This window comes from Thalassophryne amazonica, chromosome 15 (genome assembly GCF_902500255.1).
Source record: "Thalassophryne amazonica chromosome 15, fThaAma1.1, whole genome shotgun sequence".
Lineage (NCBI taxonomy): Eukaryota > Metazoa > Chordata > Actinopteri > Batrachoidiformes > Batrachoididae > Thalassophryne > Thalassophryne amazonica.
Genome location: NC_047117.1, coordinates 5,669,191 through 5,695,459, shown reverse-complemented (window position 1 = coordinate 5,695,459; position 26,269 = coordinate 5,669,191). Strand labels below are relative to the sequence as shown.

At 41.0% G+C, this 26,269-nt stretch overlaps 1 protein-coding gene and 1 long non-coding RNA gene across 2 annotated transcripts in view; one reads left to right on the top strand and one right to left on the bottom strand.

Annotated features, from left to right (window-relative positions):
* The window catches only part of LOC117526272, a 28,021-nt gene extending 26,017 nt beyond the window's left edge, over positions 1-2,004 (top strand). The window contains exon 3 of the long non-coding RNA XR_004565247.1: positions 1,967-2,004. This is a non-coding gene — a long non-coding RNA (uncharacterized LOC117526272). The remainder of the gene's footprint in view (positions 1-1,966) is intronic.
* LOC117526270 (slit homolog 1 protein-like) overlaps positions 1-26,269 on the bottom strand; it is a 138,832-nt gene that overhangs the window by 25,529 nt on the left and 87,034 nt on the right. Inside the window, 16 exon segments of the mRNA XM_034188325.1 lie at positions 3,507-3,670; positions 6,628-6,699; positions 9,748-9,819; positions 10,938-11,009; positions 15,565-15,633; positions 15,714-15,852; positions 16,103-16,269; positions 16,637-16,780; positions 16,969-17,112; positions 19,023-19,097; positions 19,564-19,708; positions 19,798-19,821; positions 21,593-21,756; positions 22,420-22,563; positions 22,734-22,805; positions 23,937-24,008. Of these exon segments, the coding sequence (XP_034044216.1) occupies positions 3,507-3,670; positions 6,628-6,699; positions 9,748-9,819; positions 10,938-11,009; positions 15,565-15,633; positions 15,714-15,852; positions 16,103-16,269; positions 16,637-16,780; positions 16,969-17,112; positions 19,023-19,097; positions 19,564-19,708; positions 19,798-19,821; positions 21,593-21,756; positions 22,420-22,563; positions 22,734-22,805; positions 23,937-24,008 (1,739 nt within the window).

Genomic DNA, 26,269 nt, shown 5'->3' with positions numbered 1-26,269 from the left:
CCATGGAGCGTGGAAAGGGCGGACCTTTTTCGGACCCGGAAGGAAGAGGGACAGCGCGTACCCGGCCACACCCCTCGTCTCGTTCCCGACGGCGTTCCTCCAACCGATTGTCTAACCGTATAACGAGGTCGATAAGCCCATCTAATTCCCGCGGTTCGTCTTTGGCCACCAGGTGCTCCTTCAGGACCGACGACAGTCCGTTTATGAAGGCGTCGTGGAGCGCAGCGTTATTCCAGCCGGACCTCGCAGCCGCAATGCGGAAGTCGACTGCATAAGCGGCTGCGCTCCTGCGTCCCTGTCTCATTGACAGCAGCACAGTTGAAGCGGTCTCTCCCCTGTCAGGGTGATCAAACACGGTCTTAAACTCCCTCACAAACCCAGTGTACGTATGAAGGAGCCGTGAATTTTGCTCCCAAAGCGCCATAGCCCAAGCGCGTGCCTCTCCTCGAAGCAGATTAATCACATAAGCTACTTTACTAGCATCAGACGCGTACATGACGGGACGTTGTGCAAAGACGAGCGAACACTGCATAAGAAAGTCCGCGCACGTCCCCACACAACCTTCGTACGGCTCTGGGGGGCTTATGTATGCTTCAGGGGATGGTGGGAGGGGTTGTTGAACGACCAGTGGAACATTTATATCCTGCACAGGGTCGGCAGGAGGAGGAGCTGCAGCAGCGCCGTGAGCGCTCGCTGCCACCTGTGCGGAGAGAGCCTCCACCCTGCCGTTCAGGAGGATGTTTTGCTCGGTCATCTGATCCAACCGAGCCGTAAAGGCGGTGAGGATGTGCTGCAACTCACCAATCACGCCTCCTGCAGACGCCTGTGCACCCTGCTCTCCCATTGGCTGTCCAACAGATGGGGGGTGAGGCGCAGATGATTGGTGACAGCTGTCATAGCCGATGAGTGACAGCTGTCAACCCGGCCGCTCTTGGAAGGTGGCAGCGCCCTCCAGTGCCTGAAGCCCGCACTTCAGACAGGGCGCCCTCTGGTGGTGGGCCAGCAGTACCTCCTCTTCTGGCGGCCCACACAACACTAACAAGTTTAAGAACACTCATGGTTATGAAATGGAGGATTATACATACATTCTGTTTATGGCTTCAGAAAGCAAAGGGGCATGAATCCCCTTCAAAGAAACGAAAACATGAAGGGAAACCAAATTTTGACTGGAGAGAGCGTAATGCAATCTATATCCTCACCACCAGATGGCATTAAATACTGTAGCTTTAAAAGTATTATCATTTTCAGAAAATTTAACATCATGTCTCTTGTATAAAAAATTCTAAATAATAACTACACCTCTGTTTAATCTGCTTGACAGTAATTTATTCATTTTCAGAAAATTTGTCTAATGCCACAGTGGGTTAAAAAAAGAGTGCAGACTGAATACGTCCCGTGGACCCCAACACCAGGGAACCCTCGATGAGAGAGACAGAGAGAAGGAAGACGTCTGCTTTGGTGGTTTTGTGGCAGTATTGGAGTTTTAGAGGGTAACTGTTGTTAAACAAGTAACTTCATTTCTCTGACTTAGCTTTTGTGCAGAAATGCTCTCTCTTACGGACCACATTCACTGTGTACCTTATTTGACCATCTCCCTCATTTTCTTTCTTATTTATTTATTTATTGCACCTAAACTCACTCTGTCAACATATGATCAGGTTATTTGAGTTTTAGAACATAACTACTGTTGTACAATTAGGAAATAATGGTTTTGATTTAGTAAATTTCAAAGCAGAAATAGTGTGTATTTCTCACTGAAATGCACACGTGTTTCTAATCCATCATCAATCGAACATTCACTAACCATCCAGCAAGTAACAGACACATCCATGAATATTACACAAGCAAAACAAATTTTTTATTATTATTATTTTTTTGACTGATCAAATTCACCAGATATGAAAGGAAGTGTCCTTTGTTATATGTTTTAATTTGGTAAGTTAAGAGAGTATTTAATGTTTTTGAGTGTGTGTGTGTGTGTGTGTGTGTGTGTGTGTGTGTGTGTGTGTGTGTGTGTGTGTGTGTGTGTGTGTGTGTGTGTGTGTGTGTGTGTGTGTGTGTGTGTGTGTTTAAACTAGTGTGGATGGACTCATTCATTCATTCATTCACTCAGTGCAATTTAGAGGCTATATGCCAAGACTTTTCCAAAACCTCGGAATACCACAAGAGAACAGTCCCAAGACCTCAGTGTGTCAGTGTTTTGTTCATGTTCAGAGAGGACGTGTTTGGTGTAGAAGAGCAGGTAGAAGTCAATCCCTCACTGGCCTTGTTTTAACGTTCACCCTACAAACACCTTTGAATACTTTAAAGTCAACATTTTTTAGAGGAACTCGTGTTTTCCTCAGTGTTTGGTTGTCAGCAGGCCAGAGTCACCATGCTGTGCATTGCCATAATCTCATGTGGTGACACCAGAGCACTGCTCCTCATGTTGCTTTTCTCAGGAGGTTCCAACAAAATGTTTTCAGCTGATCTCCACCAGACTTAGTGGAATATTCTTTTCAAGAGGAAGGCATTTTGATCTCGACTTGTGGATTCTAGTTCCGAATGTTGGACCTCAGAGGTTTAATGCTGAGTTGGTTTATCTGTTTGTAATCTTCCTCAACATTTTTTTGTTTTCATCCATCAGCAGAATTATTGAATTACATGTCTTATCAAGAAGATAAGTTTTTGTGATCCAGATCCAGATTCCCTGGAAAAAAATAGAATTTCAATCAAGTCACAATAACTTATTCTAGTTGTTGAATTAAAAGACAAAGTTTCATGACACTTTTTCTTCATTTTCTGAAATTTAAACCACGTAAATATTTTTGCAGTGGTCTTATTTGGGTGATTCTTTAACTACGGGCACTATTGGCCTTCTAAATGTAATTTCCACCACACCATTGCCTTACAATATAAAGCGCCTTGGGGCAACTGTTTGTTGTGATTTGGCACTATATACATGTGCACTGATGTCACTGTTTATCTCCATAGAAACTACCCAAACAATCTTTCATACAAACTGTTTAAAGGGACATTACACTGTTGTGGTGGAAATTACGGCAATAGTGTGGGACAACTACATTTTGTTTATAAAAATCACAATTATGTTTTGATTATTTTACTGATATTTTATTCAGAGATATTTTAAAACATTAGAAAAAAAACATTTCTTTACCATTCATTTTTATCATTGAAGATCAAAAGTCTGGGTGAGGGACAAGCACAAAACGGCAATATTTGCATATAATGATGCTGAAAAAAGGTGAAAAAGTCATCATAGACTACTAGAACAAATTTCTTAACACACTTTCATTGTAAAGATAACTATAAAAGTGTGAAATTTCCCCTTTTTCTGTTTTTCATACAATATGATCAAAGGACATAATAAGTGCCCGTAGTCTAAGAATCACCCATTTATATATGTGTGCATGTTTTTTTAATTAAATTTTTATTTCTTTAAGTGCTCATGTACAGTTGTTCCTTTAACATTTGCTCTTCTGTCTGGCAGCCTCCTAAAGTCTTACCCACACACTGGAATTTATTGGCCGGCGTGGTGAGCAGCAATTTTCCCTCCATGCCCCGGGGCCCGGCGCAGCGGGCAATGCCCGGCTCCTTGTAGCCGCTCTTCACCCAATCTGACAGCCAAAGCAGACGACAGTCACAGTACAGAGGGTTGGCCCCGATCGCTCTGATGACAAACAAAAAGACCAAGAATCACCTGACTGACGGAGCAAGAATCAAGGGGGAAAAGGGATTAAAAGGAAACTTTAAAAGGAAGTAGAGGTGAATAGATTTTTTTTTTTTTTTTTTTACAGGAAAAGGGGGAAATGGAAATAGTAAGAGAGGAAGACGTTAAGTTCTGTTTCAGTGGTGAAGCATGATGGCAGGAAAAGTGGATGATGGAGAAGAGTTTGAGAAAAGAAGGATGGTGGAAAAAATACACAAAGTAAGAGGTGAGTAACAAAATAAAAGGAACAAGGAAAAACAAAGCACGAAAATGAAGATGGGAAGTATTTAAGGAAATAGAAGAATAAATGAACCTGGAGAAAATTAAAGAAAAACAGAAGGATGTTTTTAAAAATGTGAAAAGGAAACAAGGTAGTAATGAAGGATGCATGTGCATCCACAGGGGGGCGCCCTAACACCTCATAGTGCTGCTCAGAATCTGTCAAAGACGAGTTGATTTTTGGGCTGCAAATATAAGTTTGATTAACAAATTAGCTTTTGTTTTTTAAATCAATTATTAATTTAAAAAATGTGGAAAAACAGAATAAATTTTTTGCTTCAATATGAGCCAAAACTGATATGTTTAAAATTATGTACTATTAAAACAGTGATACAAAATGGATCCATGAGCCAAATTTAAAAAGCTGAACACTGGCTTTTTTCTTTAAAATATTTCAACATTTAATCAAATAAAAAACAAATGACTAATCACTGATCTTCAACAAAACGTAACCAACATACTAGAGAAGCTTGAATCTTCGACTGGACTGGGTTGCTTGACGTGAGGACGTTTCGCTTCAAATCACAGAAGCTTCCTCAGCTAAAATTCTTGCTCTGGTAGTCTGACTTCTGTCTTGACTCTTGTAGAGAAGACAGCCAAGACAGAAGTCAGACTACCAGAGCAAGAATTTTAGCTGAGGAAGCTTCTGTGATTTGAAGCGAAACGTCCTCACGTCAAGCAACCCAGTCCAGTCGAAGATTCAAGCTTCTCTACTATGGAAACCACCTGGACAACTGAGAGCCTACACAGAAACATTGTAACCAACATACATACAAAAAACTATTTTCTAGACACGCACATTATTAAAAATGGATATGTGAGCTGTCTGTGGTGCTGAATACACTTTATGACCTCTGGCTGATTTCGATCATTAACAAGCACAGACAGCAACTCATTACCCTTCAGCATAAAACAATAATTTAACTTCTACCAACTGAACGAAAACTTTTTTAAATTTAAAAAAAAAAAGGAGTTGACTTCAAGTTGAGACATTCTCAGGTTCATCAGTGGTAGTAAAAACACTAAAATATTTTGGAAATGAGAAGGTTTTATTTCAAGTTATCTGTTGTTCAAAATATCTGAGTTTAGTGGATTAAGGCCCCTTCACACATAGTGCAAATTTGGTTGAGTTATGGCAAAACAGCACAAAATAGTTCAAATTAGCGCACCACAAAATATTGCACCGATGGGCAGGTGTGCACAATCCCAATGGTTCGTGCATGCAACAGTGTCTTTCGAGCAGGAACACAGTGTGAGCAGCTGCAGCTGCTCACACTGTGGGACGAGCTGCACCACATCGCGCTGCTGATGTGGAGGAAAATAAAATAAAATTCAGCTGTATAATTAGTGAATATCACTGGGTTGATATAAATAATACATAAAAGGGGACACAATACAGAATAAATAACCCTGGTTTAAAAAAAGTCACTCACAGGATTTCATTACCAAACAGAAACTTTATCACTGCACCACAATAAATGTCTCATAACAGGAGCGTGAAATGGTTAAAATCTACAAGCAGATAAACATATTTGTACGGTCCTGCGGCGCGCCGCTCACTGTCCCGTCAGACAGACATGACGTTCAGATCGCCTACTGCATGTCCACATGAACTGGCAGTCCAGTCCAGCTGGAACAGCCTGTCAATGTCCAGCCCATCGCAGAAGCGATATATGTTTTTATGTATTTCAATGCGAGGACAGCAAGCACACACACGCATGTGTCTGTCAAAACACAATGCATGTTCTGCAGCTCTGATGTCCTGGACCAGAGCTGTCAACAGCTGCCACGCCCCCGTCTGTTCAGCGCACAGACCAAGGTGTCAACCTGTGATCAGATGAGAAGCGCCCTGCCTGCAGGGAGCGTGCGAGCCACATGTATGCACGTGTTGAGGGGTGGGAGTGTGCGACACACACGCACGTGTCGTGGGGGGAGCCAAAACTCTGGCACGTCACATGTGCACTCCGCAACTCCACAGTCGCGGGGCACTTACACAAATTTCACATCCAGCTCGACAGTGATTGTCTGCTGACTGTTTTCATGATGACAGTACGAAGGCCACATATTTTCTAAGTGCCAAACAAGAGGTGTTAGATGTTCATGTGTGTCAGCTGGAATTTGGCCGACACCTGCTGCGAGAGGGTTCGATGGTCTAGCAGAGCGCACACTCTGTCAGCTGCTGGTGTGCGCAAATAATTGTAGCAAGAGGTGTACGAGGTGTTTGAGGGAGCTACGAATTTACACATTTTGCATACGATTCCTACTTCATGCGCACTTCAACCAAATTCGCACTATGTGTGAAGGGGCCCTTAACTTTGTCACATAACTAAATATGTGAAATCTTTGAAATTACTGAACAAATCGTAGCATTTGGAACAAAGTGGACACTGTGTTCATTTTGGGTCAAAACTGGTTTTTGCACCAAGAAGAAGAAAGAAGGTAACTGACAACATAAAACGTGCAAATTCACATAACTTTTCCAAAAGAAAAAGGATTCTGTGTCATCAGCTTCACCTTTTTCTTTTCACCTCAGTAATTTGATGCATATCTTATGCAAGGGAAACCATGGCTGTTATCATGGCTAAACAAAAGTTGATGAACTACAGAAAAGCTTTGAGAGTGTGTGCACGTGCACTTACAGGTGAGACAGGGAAGCCACATCGCTGAATATGCCCTGCTGCAGCTCAGAGATGTCGTTACCATGGAGAGAGCTGAAAGACAGGCACGAGACAAAAAGTGTCAAAATAAAACTAACTCAGAAATTGTGAAAGGCAGCGAGTCTCGTCCATTTCATCCACAGAGCAACACTTAAGTCAAAGTGGCAGCTTTCAACCATCACAGCAGCAAACCAGGTTCTGAGCTGATCAATAGTTACAATATCAAAGCAGATCAAAGCATTTCTTTAATGGATTATTTGACATGATCAGATGTGGTTCATCATCCTTTTCTTTTACTCAAACTTCTGAACTCAGTGACTTTCCAATCCCACATTTGTGGCATAAACACCTCTGTCCTTATTTGTGTCTGTAAGTGTTTTTAATCAGGACTCTCTAAGCCAATCACCTACCTGATAAAATAATATGACTCCCTAAAATATGACGTGTAACAGCTCAGGTGATGGAGCCATGAGAAACAGCTCTATCAATGTGTAGTGTAATGTTTTAAAAAAGCACCTGAGAATTTACAGTTTTTATTGATTGCTTTGACGCAGTAGTCGACTCAAAATCCACATTTCTCAAAACAGTTAATGCAGAGGCCTAAACAGTGGCACCAAAGGTCAAAATGACACATTTTGCTCGCAAAAGGCTCCAACTCTGCTAAAACATTTAAAATATGGACCAAAAGCAAATTTTGCCCTCAAACAACACAATTTGCACACAAGTGCATAAGCGCTTCCAATCAGTCAATAGACAAGGGGCATCAAAATACAAAATGCAGCACTCAGTGTGAATCAGTGCTGCATTACTGGTCATTGTACCTAAGAGCTACAGTAATGACTGAGCAGCTTACAAGTCAGTGCCATTTGTAGTCAAATTTGCCTTCTTGCAAAAAAATAGATCCAGAATCAGATATGCTGTGATGAAAATTTTATTGATTGCAGTATTCATTCTTGATTTTTTTTTTTTTAGATTGTGGCTAACAAATGAAATATTCCAACAGAAACCACATATAGAGTATGAAAGAAAAATAAAATCCATCACTGTGTAAGACATTAGAAAAATAAAAATAATAATTCTGTACAATAAAGAAAAAAATCTCTTCTAGTCTATTCTCTCTTGACGAATAGGCCACATGGTCTATCTACATCACACTCAATATTCTCCCTTGCGATGCACCTAGGGAAAAATCTTCTAGCATGCCTTATCCATCCTCGGCATGCCTCTGCATTTATATCTTGGGCAGCAGTGGTCATTGCATTGAGCAAGGGCATCTGCTCATAGGGGCGGTGATCGTATACCTTCCATCTCCATGCACTGAAGAATTCCTCTATAGGATTTAAAAATGGAGAGTATGGAGGAAGGAATTGCATCATCATCATCCTCGGGTGCCCCACAAACCACTCATTCACCACACGAGAGTGGTGGAATGACACATTGTCCCAGATGATTACAAACAGTGGCATGCCAGGCCTCAACAGCCCTCTTTCCTGAGGCGGGATGAGCCTGTCATGCAGGGTGTTCAAGAATGCAATGAGGCGCTCACTATTGTAGGGGCCAACAGCTGGAATATGGCTGAGGACGCCATCATTAGAAATAGCAGCACACATAGTAATGTTGGCGCCCCTCTGCCCTGGAACTGTAATAGTGGCCCTATGCCCAATGAGGTTCCTCCCACATCGCCTCACTTTACAGAGGTTGAAGCCGGCTTCATCGACATAGATGAAAATATGATGTGCCCCCTCAGCTTCAAGCTCCATGATACGCTAAAGAAAAAAAAAGCAAAATGACAATTACATACAGTAGAAGTAACTCCAGTTGACAGTAACTGCATGATTTGCCAAGGCACAACAGTATAGTACTGTAATGTGTCCTTACCTCCACATATTGGCATCTGGCCTCCTTCACAGCATCAGAGTTCCTCTGGAAGGGAACTCTGTAGAGCTGTTTCATAGCCATATTGTTCCTTCTGAGGACACGGGTAATTGTTGTCTCATTCACAGTATTTACATTTCTAAATACCCCCTGATCTGCAATCACTGCTGCCCTGATTTCATGCAGCCTAATGGCATTATTTGCCAGAACCATGTTCACAATGGCTGCCTCCTGCTCAGCATTCAAAATTCTGCGTCTACCACCACCGACCGGTAGCCTTTCGATTCTATAAAGAATACATGAAATGTGAAAGAAATTACATGAAATACTGTATATCACTACAGATATATTTGTATATACTGTATAAGCGACATTACCTGTTCGCCAGTCGAAAAACTCTGACAATGGATGCAACTGTGTTTCTATTGAGAACAGGTTGGACTCTTTGTCCAGCCTCTCTAAGTGAAAGACCATGATTTACCACATGATCAATCACAGTTGTCCAAATTTCATCTGTGACTTGAGCCCTTCCAGCTACACCCCCACCTCGCACACGGACTCCTCTTCCTTGGTCTCCTCTTCCCCCGAGCCCTCTACCTCTTACTCTCACTCTCATGTGCCTTAGACCATCCATGCTTGCAAGTTACCACACACAACATGGCACTTTTTAAGCCTGCAGACTGACTGCAAATTGAAAAGTTGTGTGAAGCAGTGTCAAACAGGTGCTCCAGTGATTTGATACCGGTCAAGATGTTTCTAAGAGATGGAAATATATGGTTTCTGTTTGGTTACCACAGCTAAAGCAATGGAGTTTGGACTGCTTCAATGACATCTGCGTTAACTGATTTGCAAAAGGGTGGGGGAAGTGTGTCAAACCAATGACAATGGGTTAACTCATTTGCAAGAGGTGTTTTTTGCTGTGCTGAGAGAGTGATGATGAGGACTGAGGTCAAAGCAATCAATAAAAACTGTAACAAGACAATGATTTACCTCCATGTCCTGCTTCTCAGAAGACATGTTCTAGGTCCATATACAAAAGGAAAATCATTACACAGCCTGTATTTATTAATGATATATACAAAATAGATACAACATGCCCTCGGGTTTCCAGTTTGAGACCCCTAATTTAAATGGTAACAACCTGATAACCTGATGGCATGGTCAACAAAATGAAGAGAAAGAGCAGTGATGCGGTTTCACCAGTTATATTTGTGTGTGCACACTCACAGCAGTCTCAGAGAGTGCAGCCCGCCCAGTGCCAGCGGAGGAATACATTGCAGCGAGTTGTAGCTGAGAATCCTGCAGAAACAAAACAAAAGTAAACTCTGTGACAGAGCTCATGGTGGGTTTTCCAAACAGAATCCGTGTGCTTTGGTCTAAACATGGAGCAGTTTGTACTGTGTTTAAAATAGTCATAAAGAAAACTGCATCACATTCCCAAAGATTATTATTGGCATGGATGGGATTTAAGTATTTTTTTTAACTTTCTTGTTTTACATTTACATTTTGAGTTGACTCTTCATAAATGGTAAAAGTCAGAAAAAACTGGAGAACATTTACTTAAAAATTGTAAAGTAGAGTGATGTGTTGCTATCAATCTTTAAATGATCAGTCTATTACAATTCACTCAGTTGTGAACAATCTGTCACTAGAGTTTGCTACTTAATAACATTAATTAACATTCTTATGTCGTCCTGCAGGGACCCACAGGAGAATAGTTCTGTTTGGTCAGAACAATGATTTATAACAGCACAAAAATTATTTATGAAAGTCAAAGCTATGTCTTTGTGAAATACTGTAATGTTTTGTCACAACCTGGTGGTTTTACTAGAAGCACATCATGTGTGGGAGCTGCTCTTTCCATGCTGGCAATGTTTGACAACCCTTTGTGAATGTCACTACATAAAACTAACATTAACCTCCACCAGCAGTAAAAGAAACTCTGCAGATTTCATATTTTACAGAAGGCGTCCATCTGTGTTCACATCACTGACCGTCAGCACTTTGTTTTGGAATTGTGTTTGAATTATTTACATGTTATAACTGTGCTTACAGAGGCACAGGGGCATCACATGACTCAGCCTCCCTGGTAAAGTCTAGCCCAGGGTGCTGGAAAGGAGGGTTCAGCTAATAGTCGAACCGCAGATTGAAGACGAACAATACAGATTCGGTCCTGGCCGTGGAACAACTGAGCAGCTCTTCACTCTAACAAGGACCCTGCAGGGGGCCTGGGAGCGACCCGATCCTGGATAAGCAGTTGAAGATTAACTGAACTGAGATCAAATATGTGTTGTTAGATTAGATAAGCCTTTATTCATCCCTCAATGGGGAAATTTCAGCCGGTGTTGTTGCTGTGAGCATGTGTGTGTGTGTGTGTGTGTGTGTGTGTGTGTGTGTGTGTGTGTGTGTGTACTCACAATGTGGTCAATTGGCTCATGTTGGAGAAGGAATCATCTGACAGGGAGCTGATTTTATTGTTGCTCAAATCTCTGCAGAAATGAAAGGTCACACACACACAAGCCTCAAATACACAAAGCAATATACACACTGTGTAACATGTGCTTCTGTTTTGCACCAAGTTTAATTAGAAGAACCATAAAAACCTCAGATGATTGTGAAACCGGTGGCAGGTGTCCCGTCCTGGCAGGTTAATTTAAAAACAGAACAAAAAAAGATTTAAAGAATCCGTTTCATGTGGATTCTGCTTGTTTAAGGTCAATAAATTCAGGTTTAATAAGACAGGAGCTGCGAAAAACAACTTTGTGAAGCATGCAGCTGTGCAGTAGAACCTTCCAGTAAAACAAAGTTTAAAATCATGTGCATTTTAAAACTTGTCAGTTATAAATTACTTCATTAACATTAATCACTTTAAAGATATATTGCCCCTGGGTTTTTGAAGATTTAAGCCATAAAAATATTTTTTGCCACCACTGTAATTTTATTCCTTAGCATTTAGATAAGGGATTCTAAATATGATATTACCAATATGATCAAAATTCATGCTGTCTGGAAACCATTTAGAATTTCAAACCCTGAGGGGGAGAAATTTGAGGGACCTGATGCTATGACCAACATTTGGTAGATTTGGAAGTAATTTACAAGAAATCTTATGGATGTTAATGTACAACCCCTGGCAAAAATTATGGAATCACCGGCCTCAGAGGATGTTCATTCAGTTGTTTAATTTTGTAGAAAAAAGCAGATCACAGACATGACACAAAACTAAAGTCATTTCAAATGGCAACTTTCTGGCTTTAAGAAACACTATAAGAAATCAAGAAAAAAAGATTGTGGCAGTCAGTAACGGTTACTTTTTTAGACCAAGCAGAGGAAAAAAATATGGAATCACTCAATTCTGAGGAAAAAATTATGGAATCACCCTGTAAATTTTCATCCCCCAAATTAACACCTGCATCAAATCAGATCTGCTCATTGAAAATTGACCCTATGCCATGACATTGACCCTATGTGTCTTTTTGCAAGGAATGTTTTTGCAGTTTTTGCTCTATGGCAAGATGCATTATCATCTTGAAAAATGATTTCATCATCCCCAAACATCCTTTCAATTGTCCAAAATATCAACGTAAACTTGTGCATTTATTGATGATGTAATGACAGCCATCTCCCCAGTGCCTTTACCTGACATGCAGCCCCATATCATCAATGACTGTGGAAATTTACATGTTCTCTTCAGGCAGTCATCTTTATAAATCTCATTGGAACGGCACCAAACAAAACTTCCAGCATCATCACCTTGCCCAATGCAGATTCGAGATTCATCACTGAATATGACTTTCATCCAGTCATCCACAGTCCACGATTGCTTTTCCTTAGCCCATTGTAACCTTGTTTTTTTTCTGTTTAGGTGTTAATGATGCCTTTCGTTTAGCTTTTCTGTATGTAAATCCCATTTCCTTTAGGCAGTTTCTTACAGTTCGGTCACAGACGTTGACTCCAGTTTCCTCCCATTCGTTCCTCATTTGTTTTGTTGTACATTTTTCGATTTTTGAGACATATTGCTTTAAGTTTTCTGTCTTGACGCTTTGATGTCTTCCTTGGTCTACCAGTATGTTTGCCTTTAATAACCTTCCATGTTGTTTGTATTTGGTCCAGAGTTTAGACACAGCTGACTGTGAACAACCAACATCTTTTGCAACATTGCGTGATGATTTACTCTCTTTTAAGAGTTTGATAATCCTCTCCTTTGTTTCAATTGACATCTCTCATGTTGGAGCCATGATTCATGTCAGTCCACTTGGTGCAACAGCTCTCCAAGGTGTGTTCACTCCTTTTTAGATGCAGACTAACGAGCAGATCTGATATGATGCAGGTGTTAGTTTTGGGGATGAAAATTTACAGGGTGATTCCATAATTTTTTCCTCAGAATTGAGTGATTCCATATTTTTTCCTCTGCTTGGTCTAAAAAAGTAACCGTTACTGACTGCCACAATCTTTTTTCTTGATTTCTTATAGTGTTTCTTAAAGCCAGAAAGTTGCCATTTGAAATGACTTTAGTTTTGTGTCATGTCTGTGATCTGCTTTTTTTCTACAAAATTAAACAACTGAATGAACATCCTCTGAGGCTGGTGATTCCATAATTTTTGCCAGGGGTTGTATGATTGGTCACAGGTAATCTCAAAACCTCACATGCTTCCTCCTGTAGTTAGTTTGCATGATGGCGACGAAGGAAAAGACAATACTCATTACAGAATTTCCCCCCAGATAAATATGTCCTCTTCATTAAAATGAGTTGTAATTTTGCAACATGTTACAAAAATAAACCTACATTATAATTCTTGGATTTCAGTAGAAACTAAATTTTCTCCATTTTGTGAAATCTGAAAGGCCCTATAGCTTTAATTTTGTTCTTGAGCTGCTGCTAAGCTTCAGGAAAGTTACCTGTAAGCAACCACCTATCCATCCATTTTCTATACCCCCTTACTCCATTTAAGGGTCACGGGGGCTGCAGCCTATCCCAGCAGTACCCATAAGCAACAATAAAGTTTATCTCATGTTGTTAATATGTGTTGAAATTCTGGTGCATGAGCTTTTTTTTTTGTGGTTTCTTTTTAACAGAACAGGTTGATTTAATGAGTTTGGGGACCAGTGCTGCAAAACACAGACCACTGCGCCCCCTGCTGGACTTATGTAGGTACTGAACATGGAGTTTGTGCGTCTCAGACACTCACAGCTAAAAGTAAAACCAAATACTGACTCATACATTAAATACAGGAGCTGTGCTCCATCCTTCACTCATGCTCAATATCTGATATAATAAATATCAACAGTTTGATCCAACAATAAGGAGATATTTCAAACAATTCATCATTTCACACCATAACACACACACACACACACCGATCAAACATGGAGCAGTGACTTGTGGGACATAGCATAACTTAGTAAACACTTCAAGTCTCTGTTGTGTGTCTTTGGGAGACCAGGTCATTGTTCCATCCTGGGAGTTTTGAGGGTATAATATACACCCAGTCTGCAAAGCTACATTAGGGTGTCAAAATCCAACCCCTCATCCACTTTGTGACACCTGGGTATCAGATCAAGTAAGTATCACCTGTTGGGATGAAATATGATGGGGACCTTGGTGTCCCGTGACCTCTACTGTAACCATGAAGGCCCAACAGGAACCCTGAACACGAGATGGCTAATGGGGCTCGGGTGAAACAAAAAGTCCCCAACGGCGCATCAGGCAGAGGACGCGATGGTTTGCAACCCAACGCTTGTGAAGGCAGATGAAGGTTGCAACAGGTCCTCAGACTCCAACCGTCTGGGATTTCTCAGCCATGGGACCAGGCTAAGGCTGTGTCGAGGACCGTGTGTTTGTCAGCATGCAACGATATTCCCACATTAAACAAACCCCACACAGGCATCTCTAGATTGAACCTGGATGTAGAATTCCACCATCACAACCAGGAATCGACCAAGAGACAATCTTTCTCACCATCGAGGGACTGCCATGACTGAAAGTTAGATTAAAAATATTATTTTTCTTACAATTAGCAGGTGAATTGTTGGATTAATGTCAGTCAGTCTGACTTTTGGGTTCTGCCAGATACAGATACAGGTGAGGACCTGTTTTTGATCCCCCGTATGGGGCCATGTTGGATTCTTTTAAAATGCATGATGATGAGAAGATAAAAGCACTGTTAAACCGAACGCTCCATTTTAGTACAATAATTAAGTTAATGTAACTCAAACTTTGAAAAAAGTTATAGTCACTCATTTCCATTAATTAAACTAAGTCCAAAGTGAATTGTTGTCATAACAACTCAGTTCCTTTAAGTGCATTTAAAGTTTTGGGGCATTTAAGTGTTGGTGATGTATTTTCAGTTCATTTCATTTACTCATTTTAATTGAGTTTATGTAATGGAGGCCAGCAGGTGTTGCTGTGTAGATGTAGTTCGTAAACTTCACTCCCAACAGCTCAAAAGAATTCTCTGGTCACAAGGCCAGAGCCCTGGGTTTTAGCCTTCTGGTTAGAGAGTCTGACCTCCATGCTGGAGATCGTGAGTTTGCGTCCTGAGGGGAGCGAATGGGCGGAGTCATAACAACACAACACAGAGTCAACAAATAAACCAAAGAATGTATCAAAAAATCTAATCCAAATGTAATGCAAATTTTTTAGGCAGAAATTTGTCACTTTTTTTATTGAAAAACATAAACTAGATTTACATAAGTTTAATTAACTATAAATTGTTAAGTTACTAAAACTTTAACAATTAAATTTTTGAAAATTGTTTTATTTAAGTTGGCAAACTCAAATGGTTTGAGCTCATCTAACTCATTGAGGTTTACAGTGAGTAGAGACGTGCCTGAAGTTACTTGTGAGGCCTTGCTGCTAAACACATCGTCTTGGCGGCCACTGGAGGCCGCTGTTGCTTAAGTGTAGCGTCACCCATCAATTCATAACGAAGACAAGCGGCATGACCTCCAGTCTGTGGGTGTGTGACCGCGTGCATGTAAACTGAATGAATGTTAACAGCATGAATCATTTGTTCGTGCAGCATGCAATGAAGAGTTTCTTACACAAGCTGCAGGTATTTGAAGCTGGCCAACTCCTTAGGAACAATGGTGAACTGGTTCCCGTCCAGATACCTGAGAACAGGTCAGCTCAGTGACGTGTTTGCTGTTTTAACAACTCTTTCGTTATTATGACGTGTTTGCAGCAGACTCACAGTTCTGTGACGTTGCGGGGAAGTCCTCTGGGCAGAACCTGCAGGTGTTTGTTGCTGCAGCGGACGACAGTGTCTACGCAGGTGCACTGGCTGGGACACTGCGGCCCCAGAGAGCAGTGGCTGTCCTCCAGAGCAGAACCTACACAGGAACACAGCTCATGATTTATGACATCAGTGCTGCTGGAAACTAAAAGTGCCACAACATACAAGTCATTGGTAATAAGGCCAGTGACCCCTAGAGGCTGGTTGCAGTACGTCATATGCAAGTATACACATTACAGTTTTTTAATTTTTCTTGAATCAGCATCCACCTCTAAAACTTGAGATTTTTGCATCGTTCCCTCTTGTTTTCCTGAAGCATGACATTCCCATGTGACTTTGTGTCATACCATCCTCACAGCGGAAGTCCGGTACAGCGACATCTTGCAATGGGATCTCGCGGAGAAAGGCAGGACTCTGGCAGCGAGGGTTCCCAGTCACAATCCGCCGGCTCCGGAGCCACGCCCCAAACCAGGACAGACGGCAGTCACAGTTAAACGGATTGGCCAGGAGGTTCCTTGTGGAAAAAATGAGGCAAAGATTATGCTCTGAGGTAAACTGTCCTTGGATACACATTAGAATCAACACACATGGGATGACTGAGAAGTTTTGAGCCTGACCCAGAAAAAGTAGGGCATGGTTCTCCATCTTTTGCATTCTGAGAAACCAACATTTATCAACACTGTGTTGAAAGAATCAAAACCAAACATTGCAGAGAAATGTTAGTTTCTCGGAATGCAAAAGACTGAGAAGCAGGCCCTACTTTTTCTGGGTGAAACATTTGAATACAAAAGACCACGAAGAGACCACAGTGTGTTTGTTTTTTTGTTGTTTTTTTTTTTTGTAATTTCTGAGCCCTTTTGTTTCCATCATCAGTCACTCACAACGTGGAGAGGTTGGGTAAGGTATCGAACGCTCCGGGCAGGATGCTGCTCAGCTGGTTGTCGTACAGGGAGAGCAGCCTGACGTTTGCCAGGCCTGTGAAGCTGTCATTATGGATACACCTGATCCTGTTGTTCCTCAGCATCCTGCACACACACACACACACATTCACATTTATTCCCATTGAGCTTTAAATGCAAACTGGTTTTGTTCAAATGTGCTACAGGTTCAAGCCCTTTACAAGTCTGTCTGTCCCCATGTATTTCCACATGAAGATGACATGTTTTAGCTCTATAAATTTGCAGCTGGTGTTGGGTAGTTAATTGTGACTCACAGCATGCGGAGGCCCTGCATCCCTCTGAACATGCTCCCTCTGATGGACTCCAGATGATTAGCTGTCAGGTGGAGCTCCACAGCTGAGGAGGCCCCTTCGAATGCCCCGTCCTCAATCTCTGAGATCTTATTGTTGCTCAGATTACTGAAGGTTAAAGGTGAGGGGAGCAAAAAATAATAATAATAAAAATATCAGCAGAGGGGTCGAAAAAGTGTTAAACCAAATAACTAGTTTTGATGCATGGAAGCATCGCTGGGGAAGAGGTGATATCTTTGCTGTTGAATCTTCCAAATCCAAGATTCCTGCAGTTGCATCATATCTATTAGAAGTTTGTAAATCTTTGATGCATAATTGGGACTCATGAGTAACACATAGAACTGTCATATTTCTGCTCATGTTCTCTGAATTGGTGAGATACATGCTAATGAAGTTTCATCTAATTAGTACATGTTTGCCATTTTAAATGCCCATATCTCAGAAGATATACCTGCTAAAGCTGGTTTTGGTGTCATTTAAATGCTCTTTTCATAACACTGACCAGAAAAAATCTTACAAATTAAAAGCTTCAAATGTATGCTTCAAATTTCTTCAAATTCTTGTAAAATCTAGCTTAAGATCTCAACAACATTCCCTGAAAATTTTGTGACGGACACGCTAACAGCCTCTGAGTTATGAGCAAATGAATGCATCATGTTTCACTTGAACATCACCATTAGTAACATATCTTATTTACTTTTGCCAATACTTTCATTTGGCTACTTTCATTTTCAAATTGATCTCTAGTGGTTATAATGTTTTGCACGTTCACTTTTATTTGGAAAGTGAAAAGAGTAAAGTTCATCGCACCAACTGCAGGAATTTTAGAATGTTTAAGAAGGAACTCCAACTACACTTAAGAGAATGTAGACAGTTCAGGACAATATGTGTCTTTGAAGCACAAATTGATATTTCATTCTTACAATGGCATTTAGGGCCACATTTAGGTTTTTTTTTTTTTTTTAGACTTAGAGGAATAAAGTAATAATATTACAAAAATAAAGTCAGAATTTGATGAGATAAAACTCGCAATATTATGAGAATAAAGTCAAAATATTACGAGACTAAAGTCATAATTTTGTAAGAAAAACTTGTAACATTACGAGAATAAAGTCAAAATATTACAAGAATAAGTCAAAATATTATGAGAATAAAGTCATAATATTATGAGAATAAAGTCAAAATATTATGAGTATAAAGTCAAAATATTACAAATATAAAGTCATAATATTACAAATATAAAGTCAAAATATTACGAGAATAAAGTCATAATATTACGAGAATAAAGTCAATATATTATGAGAATAAAGTTGCATTTATATGAGAAGCGGTAACCCTGCAGACTGCCAGTTCCTGTCATCTCCTCCTCCACGAATGAAGTGATTTTGGAAGCTACTAATCGCTGGAACTACAGGTGAAGTCTGTGTGGTTCCTCTTCTGGAATAGACGCATTTTCTTGCATATACTTTTCAAAGTTCTGATACTAATGATAATGTGGTGCAGATGGGCCAAATGATGAAGTACGTATTTCCTTATTGGTAAAACATATTCTGAAGTACAACTTAACAAAGTGCTCCACAGACCTAATTTTGAGCTGCAGGGTTTTTCTCTCATAAAATTGTATGTTTATTCTTGTAAAATTACAAGTTTATTCTCATAATATTATGACTTTATTCTCGTAATATTACAAGTTTTTTCTCATAAAATTACGACTATTCTCGTAATATTCCAATTTTATTTTCAAAGTCTAAAAAAAAAAAAAAAAAAAGAACAACTCAATGTGGCCCTAAAACGGCGTTGTACATTCCAGCTGAAGAGAAGCCACGGAATTAAATGTGCAAAAAGGCATTTGTGTACACATTTTTTGGTAAACTTGTCAACCAGAATCAAGATGATAATGTCTGCATGTAAAAAAACAACCCTCTGCCTCCCGCTATATATGAAAACCAGACATAACGAGATACTTTCAGTGATTAAACGTGTATTCGCACGTTGCTGGAGCTTTCAGTATGACCTACATTTTCTTGAGCTGCGACAGGCCCTTGAAGGCTCCGGTGGCCTCCAGCACGGAGAGGTCGTTGTTGTTCAGCCGTCTGAAACAGTCACGGATGAGAGCACACAAAGTAAACACAAAGAGCAGAAACGTCACTGTCAGAATGTGGCGGTTTGTGCGTCCACGTGGTGCACGTTCATTCTATCACAGATCGTCATAAAGTGGTTTTGCAGTGTGCACATGGACGTGTGCATCATCACAGGATGTTTGTGGTCCTTCAAGGACGTCCCAAAGTAAAGCATGTGCACTTTAAATAAAAGTGTTGCTGAAATAAAAATGAACGCGGCGTATCTGTGGACACGGTGAGCGTTAAACCCTGAGGGAGAACCGTCAGGGTTGGGCTCAAACAAACACAGCGTCTGCAAAAACATCAGACCAAGAACCAAATTACTGCATAAACGCAGACCGAGTCTGATGCACCCTGTTGCCAGGAGATGACCCGCTTTGATGCCACGCCCACGTTTACCCACGCTGTATGACATTCTGTGCTCATGTCTGAGTCTCACAGCTCCTCGGTGGAGGGCGGCAGGTGTTCAGGGAACTTGGTGAGGCGGAGGTTGGAGCAGTCGACCACGTTGGCTTCACAGCGACACCTGGCGGGACACACGGGTTTGCTGTTGCAGTCGTAGATCAGACGTCTGTCATCAGTACCTGCAAACACACACTTATCAATTCTGCACGCCTCCAATGATAAACATCGTAACAACATGGCTGCACGACAAAAAAACAAACACAATCACCTGGGATGTTGTACTGTTCTTTAGCTGCCGTGGAAAAGAAAGAAAGAAAAGCACATCAGGCAAAATGTTTAGAAGGCGCAGAACATCAAACGGTCAGGGAGGAAGTGAAGCAAGTCGGGTTTTACACAGTGAAACCTGCAGGTTACAAGTTGCATGAAGCACAATAGCCACACAACCTGACAGTTACATGAAGTGATTACAGAAATAATCAAAGTCTCATGCAGCACATTTCAGTTAGGGAGCCACATTGGTAATTTTACACCTGTTGAATTGTTTTCTCACTCAGTTATAGCAAATATATACAGTAGTGTTCAGAATAATAGTAGTGCTATGTGACTAAAAAGATTAATCCAGGTTTTGAGTATATTTCTTATTGTTACATGGGAAACAAGGTACCAGTAGATTCAGTAGATTCTCACAAATCCAACAAGACCAAGCATTCATGATATGCACACTCTTAAGGCTATGAAATTGGGCTATTAGTAAAAAAAAAAGTAGAAAAGGGGGGTGTTCACAATAATAGTAGTGTGGCATTCAGTCAGTGAGTTCATCAGTTTTGTGGAACAAACAGGTGTGAATCAGGTGTCCCCTATTTAAGGATGAAGCCAGCACCTGTTGAACATGCTTTTCTCTTTGAAAGCCTGAGGAAAATGGGATATTCAAGACATTGTTCAGAAGAACAGCGTAGTTTGACTAAAAAACTGATTGAAGAGGGGAAAACTTATACACAGGTGCAAAAAATTATAGGCTGTTCATCTACAATGATCTCCAATGCTTTAAAATAGACAAAAAAAAAACAGAGACGCGTGGAAGAAAACAGAAACAACCATCAAAATGGATAGAAGAATAACCAGAATGGCAAAGGCTCACCCATTGATCAGCTCCAGGATGATCAAAGCCAGTCTGGAGTTACCTGTAAGTGCTGTGTGAAGCTAATTTATGTTAAATAAAAGACATGTGCAGAAGAGGTTACAATTTGCCAAAGAACACATCAACTGGCCTAAAGAGAAATGGAGGAATATTTTGTTCCAAACCAACAAAATTAATGCCTCGCAGATGTGAAGAAATCATGAAAAATTGTGGTTATACAACTAAATACTAGTTTAGTGATTCACAGGATTGCTAAAAAAGCAGTTTGAACATAATAGTTTTGAGTTTGTAGCGTCAACAACAGATGCTACTATTATTGTGACACACACCCTTTTCTACTTTTTTTTTTTTACTAATAGCCCAATTTCATAGCCTTAAGAGTGTGCATATCATGAATGCTTGGTCTTGTTGGATTTGTGAGAATCTACTGAATCTACTGGTACCTTGTTTCCCATGTAACAATAAGAAATATACTCAAAACCTGGATTAATCTTTTAGTCACATAGCACTACTATTATTCTGAACACTACTGTATACACAAGTCAGATGTATGTGTCCCCTGTCCAGATACTTATGGCCCGGAGGCGGTGGTGTAACAGCTGAATGTAGCACAGTAGATGTGTCTTACAGCTCAAAATTGAATTTTTAAATGAACTGTTTCAGTCCTGGGTTTCATGTTCGGATAGTGTCCACGTGCACAGACAGTTTTGGGACTTTGAGGACCTTCAGTTTTAAACTCCAGTGATATTTAATTGAAGGAAGATTTAAAAAAAAAAACTTTTTGACACAATGTGACACCTTCAAGATGAAAATAAGCTTTTACAAAGTTGCCCTTTGTACATTCTTAGTTTATGGGACAGTTTAATGAACTTAGAATGTTTTTAATTTTTAAATTATTCTTTTGGACACGTGTTGACTCTCTGACCTGAGCAGCGGAACTTGTTGCTCTTGATCTGTGCGATGCGTTTGTTGGCGAGCCGGCGAGGACTGGCGCAGCGTGCCCCGCTCGTCTCTATGGGGTTTGAACGTAGGAAGTCGGCGAGCCACTTCACATTACAGTCGCACACAAAGGGGTTCTGGGCCAGGTGGCTGATGGGAAAAAATAAATCACAGCAGAGAGAACATAGCATCAGAAAATAAGTCCACAATGTTCAAATTGGTATTTTTTTTATAACTCTAAAACATTCAATCATAGATGGTCCAAACTGTGCCTTTTTGGAATCTTTATGATCAGACAAATAATGTGGAATAACTTTCAGTATGATTGGAGGACTTGTAAATTCGGACCCCTGTGTAATTCTTCACTTGACCCCTACCTGACCGCCTATTGGAAATTCAAGTGGACACTCTGCTTTTTCAAAAGGATAACGTCTCAGGAGAATTTGTGCCAATTTGCATCACCATTTGAAGGGTTCCTGTGTAACAAAAAAGTTGGTTCCCAAACTCTTTAGCCTGCATTAGCAACCAGTAGACAGTGTAAAGGGAAGCAACTACTGATTCCACGTCTTTTTTGCTGAATGCTAGATTCTATTTTTGATAATAAATGTCCCTAAACTCTGCACACTGCAGCTTTAAGTTGATAACTGTAGCAGTCAACAAAACAAGATTCTTACAACTGAACTGAGGAAATGTTTGGCAAAAGTAAAAGAATATCTTCAAAGTGCCCTTTGTGCAGTTTTTGAGCAACCAAAAACAAAAAAATAACAAAACACAGGAGATTAAGTTAAAACCAAGTCGATGCTGTGGTCTCACAGTGTCTGGATGCTGTGCAGCGAGCTGAAGGTTCCTTTGGCCAGACTCTGGATCTTGTTGTCATACAGCGACAGCAGAGCCAAGTTCTCCAGATCTTTGAAGACCGATGATCTCACACAGTGGATCTTATTGGCATTTAGCAACCTGTGAGACACCAGAGAGCAGAAGTCAAGTCTGAGCTGCTTCATTGTCTAAAATCGCTCCTGTGACCCGCTTTAAGCATCACAGCTGTCCAGACAACCAACAGCCGTGGACCCACTCAGACTCACAGTTGGTGTCAATGTAAATATGTGCATGTTGTGGTTTGGACTCACAGCAGCTCCAGAGAGGAAAGGCCATCAAAGAGTCCGCTAGGCAGCTCAGTGATCTTATTCCCGTATAGAACCCTGCAAAGACACAACAGCATGAAGCTCACAGCGCCTGCAGCCCATCTCCATCACACACTTCCCTATCCTCAGCCATCCTGGGGGATCCAGAGGCGTTCCCAAACCAGCTGTGTCTTCCTCTCAGTTGGGTGTGCCTGGAAGACCTCCCTAGGGAGACGACCATGGAGCATCCTCGCCAGATGCACAAACCACCTCAGCTGGCTCCTTTCAATGTGAAGAAGCAGCAGCTCTGCTCTGAGTCCCTCCCAGAGAGTGGACCTTCTCACGCTGTGCAGGACTGTAAGCCCACATACCTGATGGAGGAATCTCATTTCCGCCACTTGTATCTGTGACCTTATTCTTTCGGTCATTATGACCATAGGTGAGGATAGGAACGTAAATCAAGAGTGTCACCTTCTGGCTCAGCTCCCTCTTCACCACGACAATCCAGTACAGCGTCCGTGAAACATCAGGCGCCACCTCAATCAGTCTGTCAATCTCACGCTTCAACTTACCCACACTTGTGAACAAGACCCTGAGATACTTAAACTCCTCCACTCCAAGCGGTTTTTATTGATTCATGGCTTAGTGGTTAGCACTGTTGCCTCACAGGAAGAAGGTCATGGGATCGATTCCAACCTGTTTCTGTGTGGAGTTTGCATGTTCTCTCCCTGTTTGCGTGGGTTCCCCCCGGGTGCTCCGGCTTCCTCCCACATCCAAAGACATGCAGGTTAGGTGGATTGGAAACTTAATAATTGTCCAGGTCTTTCTTGCAAAAGAGGTCTTGATCTCAATGGGACTAACCTGGTTAACTAAAGGTTAAATTACTCTGCAACATTCAGGTTCAGCCTTTGACTGTACCAATAAACTTTTCTTATTAAACTACAACTTTAAAGACACCATATATAAAATGAACATTCGTTACAGAGAAAGATGTCATGAAGAAGGAACAAACAAACAAATACAATGTAAATTCAAGTTACTTACTTACTTACTTACCATAAAGTTACGTCTAACGCTCCATCTTGACCAAACATGATCCAATTTCAACACATAATTAACAGCCCATCCTTTGGGGAGCAACTTTGAGGAAACAAACAGTTTACCTGATGTCAGCACGCACACACACACGCACACACACACGTTACTCACAGTGAGTTGAGAGCTCGGAGACCATGGAAAGCATCAGGAGCGATTTCAGCTATCTGGTTGTTACTTAGGTCTCTGCAAAAGAAACAGCTCAGCTGTTTTTTCAAGGTAAGCTCCAGGTTTCAAACCAAAATATATCCATTAAAGTAAGGGCCCTGTCCCACTGGCGTTTAGGAGGATTTGCGTATGGATTGCACACAAAATTGGCTCATATTCGCTTAACATCCGCAGTATGTGTGAAACATGCTTGTATGAGTTGGCTGACACTTGCACACGTCCGCAATTATCTGCAGAAGCACCTTTTTCCGTTTCCAGGATTTTTGAGCTGCACAAAATTTTGGCTGCGGATAACATCCGCCTTACATACTCAATACATACTCAATACATACTCAATTCATACACAATACATACTCACTCTATGCGCTGTATATCTGCTGTTAACCACTGATATCCGCAACTGACGGGGATTTGCGGCTTGACAGCGGACTGGGACAGTGTGTAGAACAGATATGTATCGTGCCCATCATGTCCACATCACAAACTAAAATATGTTGTAGTGAATGCATACAAATTGGCCACGAATAAAGCGTTTTTATTACATCTGCTTTGCAGCTGATTTGCGGACAATCTGTGAATGCATAACAAACAGACGTAATAGCTGCTGCAATCCAGGACTTTTATTTAACACCAACAAAAGTAAGAGTTGCTGTTTAGCCACAACTCACGCTGAAGTCTGTTTTCTGTGACACTCTCAAAAAAAAAAAAGTCTCACACCCGGAGTGGCTTTCCCCCCTCCCGCTCCCCAAACTCATGAACAGTTAACCCTCGCATGACAAAATGAACATTAACTCTGTGATCAACTTGTCCAAGTCCAGCAAATGCTCCAGAGGCAGTATTGTTGGTGTGAGTAGTGATGCAGACGGCCCGAGTGCGCTTATTTTATGACCGCAATGCAGATGCCGTGCACACGCAACACATGCGTGATGCATTCATAATACACCCGTAATACTGCCGTGATAATCGCAATGCGTCGGATCCGTTTCCTCACTACATGCGTTATATAACCGTGATTGTTCATCATATATTCGCTATATATTATGAATATATCCGTAATTCATACTGGGACATTTGTCATTTTTGGCCATTTTTGTTGCAGACGACAACGAACGCCCGTAATTTGTATACTCAATTCATGCGCAATTAATCCTCTCCCCAGTGGGACAGGGCCCAAAGAGCACAACTTAAGTGTCTGCTCCTTTCTCTGTCCCGGACCAAGGCAGCATCTCTATATCTGGAGCTGTGTTTAACCATAAGTAGGATGGGTTAAATTATTGTGTATATATGTGTGTGTAAGTATGTACAGCTGCAATAAAGACCCGTCTTCCCTTTAGACCTATGCAGTCCCTGCAGTCCATCGAGCCTGTGCTCAACTCCAGAGACAACTATAAAATGAACTGAACTGATTTCCAAAGGTAAAGAAGAAGTTAACAGGTCACAGAGTCTTTTTTTTTTATTGTGCACCTCTTCTGTGGAATAATGTGATTCTGTAGAGTTGTTTAGATCTAGAATAAAGACTCATCTGTTCTATACTGTAATTATACTTTGTTGTACTGATGGAGTCATTGACTGTTTGGATTCAAACCTTCCACATGTGCAGCTTTGGGTCGCGTTATGCAGTGAGTTTCATAAATAGGACTGAATTTTCCTGTTTCCAAGAAATGACATCTCTGTGCCTGTCACTTTAATTTTAAAGGAGCTGCTGCTGCTGGCCACTGAGTTCCCTCCAGAGAGGGGTGGCATCTCCCCCTCCCTCACCCATAGATGGAGTGGGTGTGTCACAGAGTGTAGATTATCTAATGGGCGTGTCCACTGAAGTCCAGGTGTGGATTTCTGTGACATACATCATGGGAATCTCAATGCAGAGTTGTTTCTACATACACAGACTGGAAATTGTAAGACATAAAGTAAAACCCAAAACATATTTAACATATTTGAAACTATTTATGCAATAAGACCCCTTTAAGAATGTAGATACACCCACAAGTGCACTGACTGACCGCACTTATATGCTCCATTTAAAATAGTATTGAATCAAGCTATTCAATGCTAAGAATTTAAGACATTTCAGAAAAATTATTAAAACACACAAACCCAACGTTTCCACAAGGTTCACGAAAATCAGTTCAAATTACGCTAACGTGCAATTAAGACAAATTAAATATCCTGACACGATCCACCACAGTCACCAAAACATAACCTCCTTTGGAGAAGTCACAAAGACAAAAATCAAAGTCTGCATGGAAGGAGACGTTGCTGCGGTGGCCAAGATGAAATTT